The sequence below is a fragment of the Chiloscyllium plagiosum genome, chromosome 2 (genome assembly GCF_004010195.1).
Source record: "Chiloscyllium plagiosum isolate BGI_BamShark_2017 chromosome 2, ASM401019v2, whole genome shotgun sequence".
Classification (NCBI taxonomy): Eukaryota; Metazoa; Chordata; class Chondrichthyes; order Orectolobiformes; family Hemiscylliidae; genus Chiloscyllium; species Chiloscyllium plagiosum.
The window spans coordinates 133,802,322-133,821,275 of NC_057711.1; the positions used below are offsets into that span (position 1 = coordinate 133,802,322).

Sequence of the window (18,954 nt, forward strand, 5' to 3'; positions counted from 1 at the left end):
GCCCATTGGCCCATCTGGTCCTGATCCTGTTGTAATCTGAGGTCCACTACATCTCCAATTTTGGTGTCATCTGCAAACTTACTAACTGTACCCCTTATGCTTACATTCAAATCATTCATGTAAATGACAAAAAGTAGAGGAACCACCATCGATCTTTGTGGCACTCCACTGGTCTCAGTCCTCCAGTCTGAAAAACAACCCTCCACCACCACCCTCTGTTTTCTACCTTTGAGTCAGTTCTGTATCCAAATGGCTAGTTCTCCCTGTGTTCTCTGAGCTCTAACCTTGCTAATCAGTCTCCCATGGGGAACCTTGTCGAATGCCTTACTGAAGTCCATATAGATCACGTCTATTGCTCTGCCCTCATCAGTCCTCTTCGCTTTTCAAAACACTCAATCAAGTTTGTGAGACGTGATTTCCCACGCACAAAGCCATGTTGACTATCCCGAATCAGTCCTTGCCTTTTCAAATATGTGTACATCCTGTCCCTCAAGGTTCCCTTCAACAACTTGCCCACCACCGAGGTCAGGCTCACCGGTCTCTCGTTCCCTGGCTTGTCTTTACTGCCCTTCTTAAACCAAGTTTGCCAACCTCCAGTCTTCCGACACCTCACCTCTGACTATCGATGATACAAGTATCTCAGCAAGAGGCCCAGCAATCACTTCTCTAGCTTCATGAAGGTTAAATTTGAATTAAAGCAATGAGTAAATTAAAGCTTTAACATTCATCTGTCAGTTTTGTGCAGTCTTCCTATTTGCATGTCCCTATCCATAATGTGTGAATTCATTTATTTTACATTTCTAGTTCGGTTTTCTGAATGCATAATGTTTTTCAGGTTGAAATTCTGTAACAGTTTTATGTCCTTAAAGTCAGGAAGAATTGCTTCAGAAAAGGAGGTGACCAATGAGACCAGTGACTTGGAAGAAGGAGGCCTTGACCTCAGCATTGTCTTGAAGCCAATCAGTTGCTATATCTCTGACAGGAAAGAAATGTTAGAGCAGTGCTTCAGAGTCATAGGGGAGAGCAAGCTTCAGAAAATGCTCCCAGATATTTTAAAGGTACTGTGTAACAATAAAGGATCACTTAATATATCATTGTATGGCCTTTAACGCAATTTAAAAACCTGTTTGAGTAAAACTTGATGTTTTTCGCAAGGGTGTAAATGAAAAATGGGCTTTTTATGGCCAAGCAGCTGCTTTGATTGTTTATAAATGTATGCGATAGGTATTATGATCCAGTTAATCTTATTTTAATTCCTACTTCAAGTTATAGATTAAATTTTAACAGCTTATCTTCATAATATGCCTTGATAATCTAGCTGCAATAATGTTCAGATAGATCTGGAAAAATTCATATGGGAATAGACTGGGAAGACAGGAACATAGGATACTGTACTCATCTGGAATCAATTTTGAATAGTGTTAGTTGATGTATGAAGTTGTTCAAAACTTGGAAAAGAAAACAGAATGCACAACCTCAGAAGCTAACTGGACGTGTCCATAAAGTGGCCTTAAATCTAGACCACTGGCTAACTGCTCGCATTTGGCTAAACCCCTCTTTTCATGTTCAGTGGATTTTTGCCTCACATTGGTGATTTCTCTTATGAGCAATTAAATGAGCTCAATTAATAATGAGCTAACTTATTAAATAGCCTTATTTGTAATGTTTAATAACTGCATCTTATGACCTGTTTGCCTGGCTTATGAGAGGGGATTATTTTTTGCAATACTTCTGCTTGTTTCCGGCAGAACTGCTCTGTGGAAGAAATTAAAGCTCTCTGCTTGGAGCAACTGACACTTTTGTCTGATAAGAAACTTCTCCAAATTATTGAAGGTAAGAAGTAGTCTTTCTGCTTTTTCAGTGGAAGAGGACATAATGTTGGGCAGAAAACAATTTGCAGTGTGGATCAACAATTTGTAATGTTGTACAACTTTGTACATTAGCCCTTATGAAAAGGCGGAATGGAATTTAAATGTAAGAAGTCTTGCTTCAACTGTATAGGAACTGGTGAGACCATATCAGAACAGTACATATAGTTTTGATTCCTTACTCGCATTGGAAGCAATTTATAATAGGTTCACCAGAGGAGTTTGTCTTTTAGCAAGTGTTGAGCAGGTGAGGCCTAACCTCATGGGATATGAATAATATGGATGTTTGTATGGGATGAAACATTCTAAGAGGGAAAAGTATACAGAAAACAAAATCGCTAAATGTTGTGAAGTAGTAGATTAGATTAGATTCCCTACAGTGTGGAAACAGGCTGTTCGGCCCAACAAGTCCACACCGACCCGCCAAAGAGTAACCCACTCAGACCCATTTCCCTCTGACTAATGCACCTAACGCTATGGCCAATTAACCTGACCTGCACATCTTTGGACTGTGGGAGGAAACTGGAGCACCCGGAGAAAACCCACACCCACACGGAGAGAATGTGCAAACTCCACCCAGACAGTCGCCTGAGGCTGGAATCAAACCTGAGACCCTGGTGCTGTGAGGCAGCGGTGCTAACCACTGAGCCACCGTGCTGCCCAGTAGGCGAGGTGTATTTCCTAAGGTGGTAGCTGTGCATAGGATCTTTGGTTAGACTTAGAAATAAGATTACTGGAATCAGTATGAGGGATTGCGCTGATTTCACGTTCAAAGCTTGGCAATGGAAATCATGATGGCAAAGAACGGGGGACAAACAAATAGACTAACTGTGCTATATAAAGTTTGGAATAGATCAATGGGAATTGACAGGCACCAGCATCTGATGCTGTCTGACAAAGTCAAACCATAAGATAGCTGTCCACAGAAACTACAAAAGTCACTCATTTGGAGACATTGCGTTAACAATCTTTCTTCCAGAGAAGTGCAATGCCCCGTTGGAACAGGCTCTCAAAGGAAATAGTCACAACCCCATCTCTTGAAATCTTCAAGACTCCATGTTAGTGAAAGCTTCAAAGATCAAGGCTGCCACCCTCGGCAGGTCATAACTGGTTTAGCGAATGCTGATATATCAATGTTGGGATATAGTCCATACTGTGTCACAGCTGAAACAGATTGTATTCTGTTTTCCAGGTGAAGTTAGGCATAAGAAGCAATCAGGCTGCTTTGACAGTGTATAGACTGAAACACTCACATTAAGTGTAACATTTCAATATTAGAATAAATTGAGAGATTAAACTGTGCCCTATGCATCTGTCTGCAAGTCACTTTTCACCGTAAAGGGAGTTATTGCATTTATATCTGATGAAGGGCTTTTGCCCGAAACGTCGATTTTCCTGCTTCTCAGATGCTGCCTGACCTGCTGTGCTTTTCCAGCACCACACTAATCTAGACTCTGGTTTCCAGCATCTGCAGTCCTCACTTTTGCCTAAAATGTAATACACTGCCAACATACAGGGTATTTTTCTTTACATCAAAGTGATTTTCAATCTTCCTACCTTGACCCCAGTGTAGAAAGAATACGAATGCCATGGATAAATTCACCAGTCTGAAACCTTAAAGTTAAACTAATATGAGGAAAGGCTTTTGTTTTGGGGGTTATTTCTACTTAATATTTGAAGTGCTAATATGTCCTATTGACTTTTAAAAAAAGAATTGATGATCAAGCCTTTTTGGGAACCATCCTGATGATTGAAATGACTTGACAAAGAATTAAAGATGTTGACATGACAAAAACCTAATAATAAACTTGTTCCTGCAATGTTAGACTTTAGTCAGGCCACATTGGGAGTAGCCGTGCAGTTCTGGTTGCCACATTATTGGGAGATGTGGAAGCTTTGGAGAGGATGCAAAACAGACTTACTAGATATTATCTGGATTGAAGTGTATAGCGAAAAGGAGAGGTTGGACTAACTTGAATTGTTTTCTCCGGAGTGTTGGAAGCTGAGTGGCGACGTGATAGAGGGCAATAGATGTAAAATTGGAAGGCATGGATAGGTTGGAGAGTCAGTCATTTTTCCAGGGTGGTAATGTCAAATACTAGGAGCGAGAGGTTTAAGGTGAGAAGGGAAAAGATTAAAGGAGATGTACGAGGAAAGTTTTTTTTAAACAGAGGCTAGTAGGTGCCTGAAACTCACTGCCAAGGGAAGTCAGAGAAGCAGATGTGTGAGCATAGTTGAAGAGGCATTTAGACAGACACATGAGCAAGCAAGGAATGGAAGGGATATGGGCCTCGTCCAGGCGATGGGAGTAGTTTAAAATGACATCATAGTGGGCCAAAGGGCTTATTACTAAGCTGTACCATTCTATGTTCTAACATTGAAATAATTAATAAATGATTCATGTCATACTAATGTTAAATCTCTGATCTCTATATGCTTTGTATTTGGATAAGGATTACTAAGTCTGACAGCAGAAATTTTATATTTCTAAATTCAAATTTTAAATATTCCGACATCATTCCAGGTTCGGAAACTTATGTTGCAATATTTGAAACAATGTTTTTATTCCAGGTGAAGACCTTGGTTCATCTGATACTGAAGAGGAAGTGGGAGAGAATGATAGGTACAAGAAGAAATTGGAAACAGAAAGTCAGTAAGTAGAGTTCTGAAGTTTTCAATATTCTAAGTTTGGTTCTTGAAGTTGCTGCAGTGAACAAATGTAATCCCTTGATTTATTTTTCTGTTAAATAGTTAAAGATATAATTTAAAAAAAAACTTAAATGAACGGAGTAACAATGTTCCCTGTGTAGTCCCTTCAAAATCTTGTATGTTTCAGTGAGATGAGATCTGGGTACCACACCTTACAAAGGGTACATTAGCCTTGGAGGGAGTACAACATAAGTTTGCCAGGATGATGCCTGGACTTAAGGTTGGTACCACTTTGAGGGCCGAAGGGCCTGTCCTGCGCTGTAATGTCTTATGTTCTATGATTTCAGGGGATAAATTATGAAGAGAGATTACACAAATTTTAGACCTGTTTTTTTTGAGAATTTAGAAGGTTCAGGATGATCTATCAAAGGGTTCCAAGTGGCACTGTGCCTCAATGGTTAGCACTGCTGCCTCGTGGTGCCCGGGACCTGAGTTCAAAGCTCTTCGGAGGGTTGGTGTGGATTCATTGGGCTGAATGGCCAGCTTCCACAATGTAGGCATTCTATGATACAGGAAAAGACGATGTAGATGAACTATTTTCACTGATTGGGGATTCTAGAGTCTGAGAATTGGGGCCAGACCATTCAGGAGAGATGTTAGGAAGCCCTTCTACACACAGGGGCCAGCTGATGTTTGGAACTCTCTTCCACAAATGGCCATGGATTCTGGATCAGTTGTTAATTTTAAATTTAAGTTAAACGTTTGGAAAGTAAAAGTATTAAGAGGTATGTGCCAAAGGCAGGTATGTGGAGTTAAGCTACAAATCAGCCATGCGCATCGTGGAGCAGATTCAAGGGCTGAATGGTCTACTGCTGTTCCTATGTATATTATCTTTTATAACCCTTGAATATAGGCTCAGTGCTAAGATGTGACTTCACAAGCCTGTTAAAGTACAGATTTGAGATGGCCCAGGGAATCCCTTGTGGACTCAGACCTGTGAAGCCTCTCTGTTGGTTTGTCCTGGAGACTGTACTCTTTAGAAGTCTGGAATAAAAACCTCTTACAGTTTAGTTTAATTTTAGTCATCCCCTTTATTCACTAATAGCATCACTGTTACAACATGATATTGATACCTATAAGCTAAACTAACTAGGTTCTAATAACCTAGGAGTGTAGGGTACCAGCTCTTCAAGTGCCCTAGCAGGCTACTCTGATGTACTGATACAAATTGGCTTCCTTTATACAAAAGTTTACAAAAACATTGCATGTCTTAATTAGACAGATAACAGTGAAAGACAATAATTCGTAAGGTAGAAAAGTTAATTGACAGGTCTGTGTACGCTTGACTATCACTCCTCCAGGCCTTCAGCTATCCATCAGGTGGGAAAGAGAAATCCAGCTGAGTTAGGCGTCTGTGGCGAGATAAGTTCCTATAAAGAAGTACCAGTCTAAATTAAGTGTGGAGATGTCATAAAGTAACCTTGCACAGCTCGCATGTCTGATACCATTGTTTTACGAAATGGCTCCTTAGCAAGGAAGGCAAACTTTTAACCATAAAATGGCTTCCCAACAGATTGTGTCAGAATCTCTTCAATGTTAGGTTTAGAATACTTTTAAGCTGCGAGCATATTCCTTTATTTTATCTTAAGCACAGAATCATTCTGTACCTGAGGCTGAAATGTTATTGCCAGGTTGTATTTAAAATGATCAATTAGTCTCAAATTAAACATGCCTTCTTTTCAAGTTTGTGATTCAAATTCAAATAAGACATAAAATCTGATTAGTTAGAATTGACAGTGGGGCAGTCTGTAAGGCCTGTAAAAACAGCAAGTAAGTTAAAGCTTTATCAATATTTCCTTTTACAGAGTTTGCACTTCATAACTAGTAATGGCTACTCAAAATCATCAAAACGTCTCAAAATGCAATTAAATTCGATCCAAAGCAGATAAGCACTAAAAGTTAATTTTCTACTGGATTCAACAGTCTCAGCACTAAAATGGTCTCTCTCTCAAGTGTCCTTTTGAACTCTCAAGTTAGCAAAGATTTTTTCTTTCTCTCTATATCTGCCCTGCTTGCAAAGGGTAATAAGAATCCATTATAGTGGACAAGATCCAACCGTTAATTACAAAGCTTTTGATAGTACCAAGTTTCATTTCAGGGTCCGATTCAAACACTGTCATTAATTTCAAAGGGAACGGCTGTGAATGTTATCACTTGGTGTCCTGTTCACACAGATTCACTGATGCTAAGGCAAATGTCCTTAATTGGAGGAGAAAGTGAGGTCTGCAGATGCTGGAGATCAAAGTTGAAACTTTATTGCTGGAACAGCACAGCAGGTCAGGCAGCATCCAGGGAACAGGAGATTCGACGTTTCGGGCACAGCCCTTCCTCAGGAATGAGCAGAGAGTGTTCACGTTGGAACGCCCCTCCTCCAAGTCCCTCCTCCCTACCTTTTATCTTCTCCTGCGAACACTCTCTGCTCATTCCTGAGGAAGGGCCTGTGCCCGAAACGTCGAATCTCCCTGTTCCCTGGATGCTGCCTGACCTGTGCTGTTCCAGCAATAAAGTTTCAACAAATGTCCTTAATTGCCTTGCAGCATCCTGTTATCACTTGGTGAGCCCAGATGTCCCTATCTTCTGCATTCCTTGAGATTCCCCCCTTTTTCTGAGCCTTCCTGCCTGTCTATTTTCTAGTGCAGTAAATGTGTTCTATAATTCAGCATTACATTTTAGTCTAAATGTTTAAAGACAAGTTTTAAGGCTAAGACTTTCTCAAGCCAACAGAAGACTTCGTTGCAAGTTATGGTTGTCATTTACCTTATGCAATCTATTGGGTAGTGCTGAGATATTTTGGCATGAACATGCAGCTAACTGATGTCACAGCTCAAATTGTATGCTATGTACTCTGTTATTTTCTCCCCATCCCCACCCCCCTCTCTTTTATCTCTCCACCCTGCAGGCTTCCTGCCTCTATTCCTGATGAAGCGCTTTTGCCAAGGAGCAGGAAAATCAACGTTTTGGACAAAAGCCCTTCAGTAAAAAAAAAAACTCTTGAAATAAAAATCTGATGATGACAATGAAACCACTGTCAAAAGTGGCAGGGGGAGTTGAAGTGTTGAGCCACGGGGTGGTTGGGTTGGTTGGTGCGGGTGTCCCAGAGGTGTTCTCTGAAACGTTCCGCAAGTAGACGGCCTGTCTCCCCAATGTAGAGGTGGCCACATCGGGTGCAACGGATACAGTAAATGATGTGTGTGGAGGTGCAGGTGAATTTGCGACGGATATGAAAGGATCCATTGGGGCCTTGGGGGGAGGTGTGGACGCAAGTTTTGCACTTCTTGCGGTTGCAGGGGAAGGTGCCAGGAGTGGAGGTTGGGTTGGTGGGGGCGGTGTGGACCTGACGAGGGAGTCGTGGAGGGAGTGGTCTCTCTGGAACGCTGATAGGGGAGGGGAGGGAAATATATCCTTGGTGGTGGGGTCTGTTTGGAGGTGGCGGAAATGACGGCGGATGATACGCTGTACATGGAGGTTGGTGGCGTGATAGGTGAGGACCAGAGGGGTTCTGTCCTGGTGGCGATTGGAGGGGCGGGGTTCAAGTGCGGAGGAGCGGGAAGTGGAGGAGATGCGGTGGAGAGCATCGTCGACCACTTTGGCGGGGAAATTGCGGTCTTTGAAGAAGGAGGCCATCTGGGTTGTTTGGTATTGGAACTGGTCCCCCTGGGAGCAGATGCGGCGAAGGCGAAGGAATTGGGAATATGGGATGGCGTTTTTACAGGGGGCAGGGTGGGAGGAGGTGTAATCTAGGTAGCTTTGGGATTTGGTCGGTTTGTAGTAAATGTCTGTGTTGAGTTGGTCGCCCGAGATAGAAATGGAGAAGTCTCGGAAGGGGAGGGAGGAGTCTGAGACTGTCCAGGTAGATTTGAGGTCGGGGTGGAAGGTGTTAGTAAAGTGGATGAACTGTTCAACCTCCTCGTGGGAGCACGAGGTAGCGTCAATACAATCATTGATATAGCGGAGGAAAAGGTGGGGGTGGTGCCAGTGTAGCTGCGGAAGATGGACTGTTCCACATATCCGACGATGAGGCAGGCATTGCTGGGGCCTATGCGGGTGCCCATGGCTACTCCTTTGGTTTGGAGGAAGTGGGAAGATTGGAAGGAGAAGTTGTTAAGTGTGCGGACCAGTTCAGTCAGTCGAAGGAGGGTGTCAGTGGAAGGGTACTGGTTGGGTCAGCGGGAGAGGAAGAAGCGGAGGGCTTTGAGGCCATCGTGATGGGGGATGGAGGTGTATAGGGACTGAATGTCCATGGTGAAGATAAGGCGTTGGGGGTCGGGGAAGCGAAAATCATGGACGAGGTGGAGGCCGTGGGTGGTGTCCTGAACGTAGGTGGTGAGTTCTTGGACTAAGGGGGACAGGACAGTGTCAAGGTATGCAGAAATGAGTTCGGTGGGGCAAGAGTAGGCTGTGGATTTTGGACAGGTGGTAGAAACAGAGATTGGAAGCGGTGGATGGGAGATCTCCTGAGGTGATGAGGTTATGGATGGTCTGGGAGATGATGGTTTGGTGGTGGGAGGTAGGGTCATGGTCAAGTGGGCAGTAGGAGGAGGTGTCCACGTGCTGGCGTCTAGCTTCAGCGGTGTAAAGATCGGTGCCTTTGCAATATCTGGTACCTTCAGCTTTTTTTTTGATATCCAACCGAACACTTTAATACTGTTTGAATTAGCTGAGCAAGCTACTCAGTTGTATACTGTGCAACTGCTTCAAAGTCTGATGAAGAGAGTGAGGCCAGATGGACCATCTCGCATTAACTAATAAACTGGAAATGACTAACCACTTCCAGCCCTGTCAACCCTGCCAAATTCTTCTTACTACTATTTTGGGGGCCTACACCAAAATTGGGAATGCAGTCCCACAGACTTGTCAAACAAAAGCCTGAAATTATCATTCCCCAGGCCAAATCACTGCACCAAGTCTAATTGAATGAAGACTGCAAGAGCGAATGCTTCCTGCTGCTATATGCATATCTAAAAGAGATCTGTGAACCTGGTGAAGCTACAACAGTTTGTGTGTGTGTGTGTGTGTGTGCGTGCGCATGCACGTGCTGAACAGCATACTTAGCACAAGATACAACTAAGCACTGTCACAGCCAAAGGTTCAGATGTAAGATCTATATATCCTGCCACATTCAGTTGTGTGCAATAGTAGACAGTTAAACAACTTGCTTGAAGAGAAAGCTGCAAAAAATGTCCCCATCCTCTGATGGAGTCCAGCACGTCCCTGCAAAAGATAACACTGAAGCATTTGCATGCAGCTCCAGCCAGGAGTGCTGAGTGTGCATTTTTGTTCGATGCTACAATGAGAACACTAGGATATGTGTCAAAGAATGGCCTTTACTTCTGTAATGTTCTGCAAATGTTGGAATCTTAGTTGATCGTTCACAAAAATTGTGGATTTTTATTGAAAGTGCAATGGGAAATGGGAGACAAATGTTAGATCTTAAACCTTCTGTAAAATTGCATTTGTTCAATTTAGAAATCTCCATGTGAAACACATTATTGTGCTTGTTCAAATTACTCACTTTGGTACCTTTTTAATGGTCATGCATCAGTGTTATTTAAAATAATATTTTGTCATTATAAATTCATATGTTCAGATTTTTAATATAAACAATGTAATTACAGGATGGCCTCCTTTCATTTCATATGCACCCATATACATTGATGTTGCTTTTGTGATTTTTTCCATGGTTGTTCTTTGTGAAGAATAAGTGAGTCTTTCTGCAAATTCTCGTTTTTGATGCATTTGATTTGTTAGCGAGGTGTTGCAATTTAATAATTCGAATGATTTTTAGTTGTCGGCTTTTTTCTTTTTGCTTTGCAAGAAGAGATTACTTTGCAGAACCAAAATCACATGCTTTGCGGTGTTGGGAATCATGAATTATTTCACTTCAAAGCACCTGGGCAAGCTAGCATGTTGTTTACTTTTTAAAAAACTTGACATTCTCAACTGTTTTGGAGAGATAAAACACTTCGATGTACTTAGTTTTTAATCATGGTTAAAAATCGCGCAACGCCAGGCTATAGTCCAACAGGTTTATTTGGAAGCACTAGCTTTGAGTGCCACTCCTTCATCAAGTGGTTGTGGAGGTTACGATCATGCTTACAGAATTTACAGCCAAAGGAATCCAGTGTTATGGAGATGTGATACAGTAAACAATGGATGTAGATTTGCTCGCTGAGCGGGAAGGTTCGTTTTCAGACTTTTCCTCACCATATTAGGTAACATCATCAGTGAGTCTCTGGATGAAGCACTGGTGGTGTAGCCCGATTTCTATGTGTTTGTGTTTCCTTGTGTTGGTGATGCCATTTACTATCCTTTTTCTCGGAGTGGTAAATAGGATCCAAGTCGATGTGTTTGTTGATAGAGTTCTAGTTGGAATGCCATGCTTCTAGGAATTCTTGTGCATGCCTCTGTTTGGCTTGACCTAGGATGGATGTGTTGCCCCAGTTGAAATGGTGTCCTTCCTCATCCATATGTAAGGATACTAGTGAAAGTGGGTCAAGGTTTCTGTGTGGCCAGTTGATGTTCATGTATCCTGGTGGTTCGTTTTCTGCTTGTTTGTCCAATGTAGTGTTTGTTACAGTTCTTGCAAGGTATTTTGTAAATGACATTAGTTTTGCTTGTCTATATAGGGTCTTTGAAGTTCATTAGCTATTGATTTAGTTTGTTGGTGGCTTTGTGGGTTACCATGATGCCAAGAGGTCTGAGCAGTCTGGCAGTCATTTCTGAGATATCTTTGATGTAGAGGACAGTGGCTAGGGTTTCTGGGTGTGTTTTGTCTGCTTGTTTGGGTTTGTTGCTGAGACATTGGCGGACTGTGTTCATTGGGTACCTGTTCTTTTTGAATACATTGTCTAGGTGATTTTCCTCTGCCCTTCATAGTTTCTCTGTGCTGCAGTCTGTGGTGGCTCATTTGAAACAATGTTCTAATGCAACTCCATTCGCAGTTGTTAGGATGGTTACTTCTGTAGTTCAATATCTGGTCAGTATGTGTTGTATTGCTGTAGTCGCTGGTTTGAAGTTTTCTGTTGGCTGTTCGCTCTACTGCGACATCTAGGAATGGCAGTTTGTTGTTTTCCTACTCTTTAGTGAATTTAATGCCACTAGGATGTTACTGATGGCCTTGAAGGTTTCCTCTAATTTGTTTCGTTTAGTGATGCCAAAGGTGTCATCCATGTAGCGGACCCAAAGTTTGGGTTGGATGGTTGGCAGAGCTGTTTGTTCGAGTCTCTGCATTACTGCCTCTGCTAAGAACCCTGGTATCGGAAATCCCGTGGGTGTTCCGTTGGCTTGTCTGTAGGAAATGACTGCCAGCCTATTCTGACCCCTTGGTTCACCAAATAAGTCCCGTAGTCTTGAAAATCTCCTTTGTCCTTTATTTCCTTTATTGCTAGTTGCCGATTCTAACTTTGCTTTATTTGATATTTTTTCCACTGCCTGACAAACATTCCCGTTTCCAATACCCAGCTCTGCACCAGATCAGCTGTTAACTGTCACTTGCAGAAATCTAAAAAGAAAAAGTTCTAAGTATGTCGGAGATGCACTATGATAACGTAGCGAGGATGGTATCTATCTGACAATCCATCTTTCATTGACTGGTGGTGGGGCTGCAGATGATTGCTACCCAGGCAGCATGCCCTGAAATGTCAGGGAGTGCTGGACAAGATAGAGGTCATAGGATGGGTCATGTGTTGAATGAACTGCCAGAGGAAGTGGTAGATGCAGGTACAGTACAACATTTAAAATACGTGGACAGGTACGTAAATAGGAATTGGATTTTACTGTCACGTGTACTCAAGTATTGGGATAAAGGAGTACAGTGAAAAATGTACAGTGTCACCATTCCTGCTGCCATCTTTCAGACCCAGTTACAAAATCTTAGGTACAATGTAGAAAAACAAAGAAGTAAAGGTAGAAGTTCAACATTGCTATCCTTCTCAAGTGCTAGCCATGCTGGGCTCTCACTTCCCACAAAGGTCCGATCTCCTCCACGCTGGGCATTGTTGCCAGGAGACTTCGGACTGCCTGCTCTCACTGCCACTGCAGACACTGGGGGCCCACTAATGCTACCCTGCTGGGCTCGATCCTAGCGGGCTATGGGCCAAAGGCAAGCAATTGTAACTAGTTTAGTTTGGGAAACTTGGTTGGACCAAGTGGTCTGTATCTCTGCTCTACACCTCTGACTAAGAAGCAAGCTGGGGTCTCCTGGGGCTCACTTTCAGATTGGGAGTTATTGTTGTCTACTCTTTCCATTGCCGGTGAGTTCCATGGCGAAATGAATTAGTAATTAATTCCCCGTGGGCATTGTAAGGGTTATTGTGCAGAGTGTATCTTAAATACAACTGGGTGCGTGTAGACTGTGCCCCTTTCTTATATGGCAATAATTGCAATGTATTGTGATTTGAATGTTCAGCAACGCAGGCAGCAAGTTTGAAAGATCCTATCAAAGTGTATGTACCAGAGGGGCAAGCTGTGATGGATACTGATGCGCAAGGTGGTAATGCCAGCTAAGTGATCCTGTGTTAAGAATACTTTAGTGTGGGCAAGAGCAATATGAACCAATGCAGAGAGGGGAAGGATGGGGTTTCTCTGTGTGTGTGGCAGGGGTGTCCCAATGTGGCGGAAGAGGGGTGATGATATGTATAGATGGCATTGAGGGGTGGGGGGATACCAGGAAAGAGCAGGGCGGCAAGAGCATGCGGGTCCTGAAAGAGATGGTGGGAAAAAAAAGTGCGAGAGAAAGAGAAGAGAAAAGGAGTGTTGGATTCCTGAGGTGGGAGACATAGCAGCAAAGTCTGGGGAAGAGGAAAGTGGGGAGGCGTTTGTCAGGCCACGAATAAGGCAGAGGGCACCTGCTATCGGGTCCAGGAAAGCAGTGGTACCAGAGGGTGCTGTTGGCCCCTGGCAGGGGCAGGGTGGGGCCACCTCTCAGATCCTGGGGAGTGGTCAGGGTCAGGGCAAGGGGGAGGCAACTTGTGGGTTCCAGAAGGTGAAGAGGATACCTGTTGGGTAACGGAATGAAGGAAGGGGCTTATAGTCCTGCAGGTGGGAAGGAGAATGGGCCTCGAGTAGGGGAAAGTAGTGGTGAAGGAACAAAACATCAGTTTTAGTAGGGAGAGTGTGTTGGGGAAATCGAAGAGTTTAAAGGCCGAGTTCTGATTTTAATCAAAACGTTTGGAAGGTTCAAGGCACGGAATAATTGCCCATCAAAATCTTCAATTTTATTCCAGCCGTTTGGCTTGGACTGTGCTACATCAGGGATGCTGCAGGACCTGACTTGTGACAGAAACGTCTGTCTGGCCAGTAGAACATCTGAGCTAGGGTTTCAGTTTGAGCTTTAGTCAGAATTAGAAAGAAATTAAAAACGTAATAGATTTTGAGCAACAGGTAAATGGGGACAAAAGGAAGGTCTGTGATCAGTTGGAAGACAGAAGAACCGAATGATAGAACAGTTCAACAAGTACTTATAGTTTGAAATTGTTGATTGCAGTGTTGACTCCGGAAGGCTGCAGAGTGCCTCATCATTGGATGAAGTGCTATTCCACGAGCATGCATTGAGACATTGAACAGATCAGGATTTGCACTGAAAAACTTGAATAATTTTTAAAAGCTTCATTGGTCACCACCTCAGCTACATACCGACTATTTCATTTCCACTGAGGAAGCTACCAATTACAGCGCATGAAAAAGTCCAGCCATTTTTCCTGGTATCTGTTCAACACTTTGCAGTTCTAATTTCTTACTTCAATGTGAATTTGAGTATTGTTTGCAAATTTAAGGTCTGCTATTTGCATGTATGTAGCTTTCAACTTATGTAAAAAACATAAAAGACACAACAGGCTTAGTCTTTCACAACTGAACAAAGGTTTGAGGGAATTTTGTTCTCTTTTAGTCTCTCTCTTGAAAGTTTGTGCCAATTTTGAGATGTGGTATTGTGGTTCTGTCCTAATCAGTGCAAGATGACAAGCTTCAGAAGTATATCTACCTTTTTCAGCAATTCTTGAGTTCTGAATTACCAAGTGACGAAATTAGAATCATGAACTAAGATAATATTGTGCAGTTGTCTGTTTCTCCTATTTGTCTTTTTTAGTGTAGGTTCTAAAAACAAATGAAAAAGTCATAGAAAATTGAGATTAATTAATGAAATGTATGTTTTTGACTGTCTGCCATTCTCCTTAAGTATTAGATATAGCTATTAATTGCACTGTGGGATTTTGGACAGTGCTCTGACAATATTTTGTAGAAGCACTAAATATTTATTAATTTGAATTGGTTTTATTTATGTTAAAATACTTTTTTTCTGTTAGATGCCTCTTGTAGTTATGGTAACATTTTCCTAAAATTGTGTAGCATGTACTACCTCAAAGTGGCCACAAGATGGTAGAAGTAGTCTTCAGACATTTTTGTTTGCTCTTAGTAAATGTTAACGATTTATAAGTTTGTTTATTCATCTGTATTGTTAAATATATTGAGAAAAAAGAACAAGCTGTGAAGTTTTGATTTTTTTTTTCTCTCCAGACAGGATAACAATGTCGATTCCACATCTTCCTTTAAAGAATGCAATGAACAAGAGGCATCTGAACTGAAACAGGGTGAGTTAACTTGGCAATGCAATGCTGTGTTTAATTTTTTTAAAACTTTTTTTTATCTTAAGTTTAATACATACCTAAAGAACTTGAGGTGAATTAATATTATAGTAGTCAGAAAACTGAACAAAGAAACTAAATTAGCTTTGGTTCTTGATTAACTTAATCTTTTATTTCTACTAAATTAGATATCATTTATTTACAGTATCATGAATCTTTGGGATAAAGTTGTTCCACTTATCAAAATTGGGTTACTAATTCAACTATTATTTAAATAGCTATTTTGTTCATCAAACTGAGAAAGAAAAGGAAGTGAGAAATTAAAAATCCTATGAAGATCATGCACTAGAGGGTGCCATTTTCAGTCTTTTCTTTAATGTTGCATACTTTGGATAATATACAGTGCATTCCAGTCATCCTTTCTGATTTCTGATCTTTGTTGCATTATAAACTGTGTAATTTATTGAAAGATCGCAAATGAAGAGTTAGGGATTTTGCTTTGGTTAATTACGTGCAAAAATAATGAAAGGAATTTAAATAAGAGGTAAAGAAGAAAAATCAGCCGCCTTGATTTTTTTTTGAGGGGCGGGATCCTTTTAACTTATTTTTTTCTAAATTTTTAATGCATAATTGCCCTGGAGAATATGAAGGTGAATTGGTTTCTTGAACTGCTAAGGTTAACGTGGTGGCGATAATCCCAGTATGATATTCGGGGAGGTGTTCCAGAATTGAATGGTGGTATCTTTCCAAGTTGAGAATGTGTGTCATTTGGAGAGGAACTTACAGATGGTGGTGTTTCCATGCGTCTGCTGTACTGACGCTTCTGGGTGGGAGAGGGCGAAGGTTTGGAAGTTAATTTTAGGAGTCTTGGTGAGTTGTATCGAACAGTGTCCGAAGTTTATTATTTCACAGGATGTAGATGTTGCTGGTAAGGCCAACATTTGTTACACAGGTAGGCCAAACCAGGTAAGGACAGCAACTTCTTTCCCTAAGTACAGTACTTCAAAAGTACATAGCTGAAAAATGTGTTGCTGGAAAAGCGCAACAGGTCAGGCAGCATCTAAGGAGCAGGAGAATATGCCCGAAACGTCGATTCTCCTGCTCCTTGGATGCTGTCTGACCTGCTGCGCTTTTCCAGCAACACATTTTTCAGCTCTGATCTCCAGCACCTGCAATCCTCACTTTCTCCTAGTTCAAAAGTGTATAGATTTTTTTTCTGACCATCAACGGTGACAAAGAAACTCTTTTTTTAATTCCATAATTAAAAGTCTTTTGGACATTCATGTACTTGTTTCCTTTGATCAGTACAAGTGAAGAAACAGTGAGATTGCCTATAGTTTGACTAAATTGCCTTTATTTGTCGATAATAGGAGAATCTTCTTGCTTTGCTAGATTTTTGGGGATGTCAATTGTGATTAGTTTTGGAGGTTAATGTTTGTGTCCAGCGCACATCACTGTGAAATTCAGCTTTATATCTCGGCTTTTTTATTTTCAGCAGCATAGTCTTCACCTGTGATGTAACTACATCAAATATCTGGAGGATTGTATTGTTATTTATTAGAAATTTACAGCATGATCAAGTGATAATGGGCCATGTCACAAATGTTGGTTTTAATTCCTCAAACGTTTTGTGCTTGACCTTTTTAGAAGTACACACATTCTTACACACATTGATACACACATTCTTACACAAGCTGTTTAAAGTCCAAAGTCACATGACACCAGGTTATAGTCCAGCTGGTCTGTTTGAAATCACAAGGTTTTGGAGCACTGCTCCTTTGAGGCTTCATGTGATGCAGGAACAGTGTTCTGAAAGCTAGAGATTTCAAATAAACATGTTGGACTGTAACCTGGTGTCTCGTGACTTTTGACTTTGTTCACCCCGATCCAGCACCGGCACCTCCACATTATGGTATGGAGCTGTTAAGTTATACATTTTGCTTCATTGCACAAACAGCAGTAAAGCCTGTGCACTGAAACCTTTCTGGTTACAAAATCTTACAAGTGTGATGGTTAATAGTCCTCTTCTGTTTTACATACTGCAGGAAGTTACACATTTTGTTGAACATTCTCAACTGTAAAGAATTGAAGCACTTGACATTCTCAATTTAGTGGTTCTTAATATTCATCCATATTAATTACACGTAGATTGTTTGTTTATTTTAGATGAATTTCATGTATTAAAAATGTTTTCAGATAGTCTCAGTGCTGCATATTATTGTTCTAAAAATCTAAAATGCTCCAAATTGTATGAAAGGTTTTTTTAGCTTTAGTAATAACTTGCTAAACTTTCTGTGCAGCGGGCATTTGGTTTTGTCTACTTTTCTTCATTTGTTATATCATAAATTCACTTATACCAGAAACTGAATATATTATTGAGCAAGGGTATTAAGGGATATGGTCCAAAGGCAGGTATATTAGATGAGATTCCCTACAGTGTGGAACATGCCCTTCAGCCCAACCAGTCCACACCGACCCTCTGAAGAGTTGAAACTTTATTGCTGGAACAGCACAGCAGCTGACCTGCTGTGCTGTTCCAGCAATAAAGTTTCAACTTTGATCTCCAGCATCTGCAGACCTCACTTTCTCCTCTGAAGAGTAACTCACCCAGCCCCATTTCCCTCTGACTAATGTACCTAACACTAGGGGCAACTTAACATGGCCAATTCACCTGACCTGCACATCTTTGGACTGCGGGAGGAAACTGGAGCACCCAGAGGAAACCCACGCAGACACGGGGAGAATGTGCAGACTCCACACAGATAGTCTCCCGAGGCTGGAATCGAACCTGGGACCCTGGCGTTGTGAGGCAGCAGTGCTAACCACTGTGCCATCATGCCGCCCTTGGAGTTAGGCCACATCACATGATCACATTGAATAGAGGAACAGGTTCCAAAAGCTGAATGGCCTGCTCCTACTTTTCTGCATTGCATGGGTATAGGCAAAAACATTTCTTTCCGTTGACATCCAGAAGATTAGCAATCTTGAATATCCAAGTAGAGATAGCCAGTGTCATTTTGGGAGCACTAACTACTAGGTCATGAATCTTGATCTAACTCTGAGTGTTCTGAATGTGTTCGCCAGAGTTGAAGGATTTGAGCTACAGGGAGAGGCTGAACACGCTGGAGCTGTTTTCCCTGGAGCGTCGGAGGCTGATGGGTGACCTTATAGAGGTGTATAAAATCATGAGGGGCATGGATAGGATAAATTGTCAAAGTCTGTTCCCTGGGGTGGGGGAGTCCAGAACTAGAGGGCATAGGTTTAGGGTGAGAGGGGAAAGATATAAAAGAGACCTAAGGGGCAACCTTTTCATGCAAAAGTGGTACATGTATGAAATGAGCTGTCAGAGGAAGTGGTGGAGGCTGGTACAATTGCAACATTTGAAAGGCATCTGGATGGGTATATGAATAGGAAGGGTTTGGAGGGATATGGGCTGGATGTTGGCAGGTGGGACTAGATTGGATTGTGATATCTGGTTGGCATGGACAAATTGGACTGAAGGGTCTATTTCCATGCTATACATCTCTATGACTCTAATCCATTGTATTTAAAATAAAAAAAACTTAAAATCAGAATCTATTTAGTGCCTTCATTTGATTCTCTATTCACCATGTAATTTGCACAACTTTAGTTATCATAAGTTTAACCAAAAGTTAAAGCTCCCTGAAACATCTAAATATCTATTTAAATCCAGGCAAGATTTTTTTAGTTTAATAAGCTAACAAATATTCAAAGTTTGGCTGAAGATTTGTAGCTCGGGTGCTCGTTGTTGTGGTTCTGTTCGCCGAGCTGGAAAT

General features: G+C 41.6%; 1 protein-coding gene across 1 annotated transcript in view; it reads left to right on the top strand.

Moving 5' to 3' along the window:
- The first annotated feature begins 652 nt into the window (after positions 1-652).
- The window catches only part of LOC122564153 (caspase activity and apoptosis inhibitor 1), a 24,500-nt gene continuing 6,198 nt past the window's right edge, over positions 653-18,954 (top strand). Inside the window, exons 1-4 of the mRNA XM_043718794.1 lie at positions 653-1,058; positions 1,749-1,833; positions 4,440-4,521; positions 15,090-15,163. Of these exons, the coding sequence (XP_043574729.1) occupies positions 759-1,058; positions 1,749-1,833; positions 4,440-4,521; positions 15,090-15,163 (541 nt within the window). The 5' untranslated portion in view covers positions 653-758. The remainder of the gene's footprint in view (positions 1,059-1,748; positions 1,834-4,439; positions 4,522-15,089; positions 15,164-18,954) is intronic.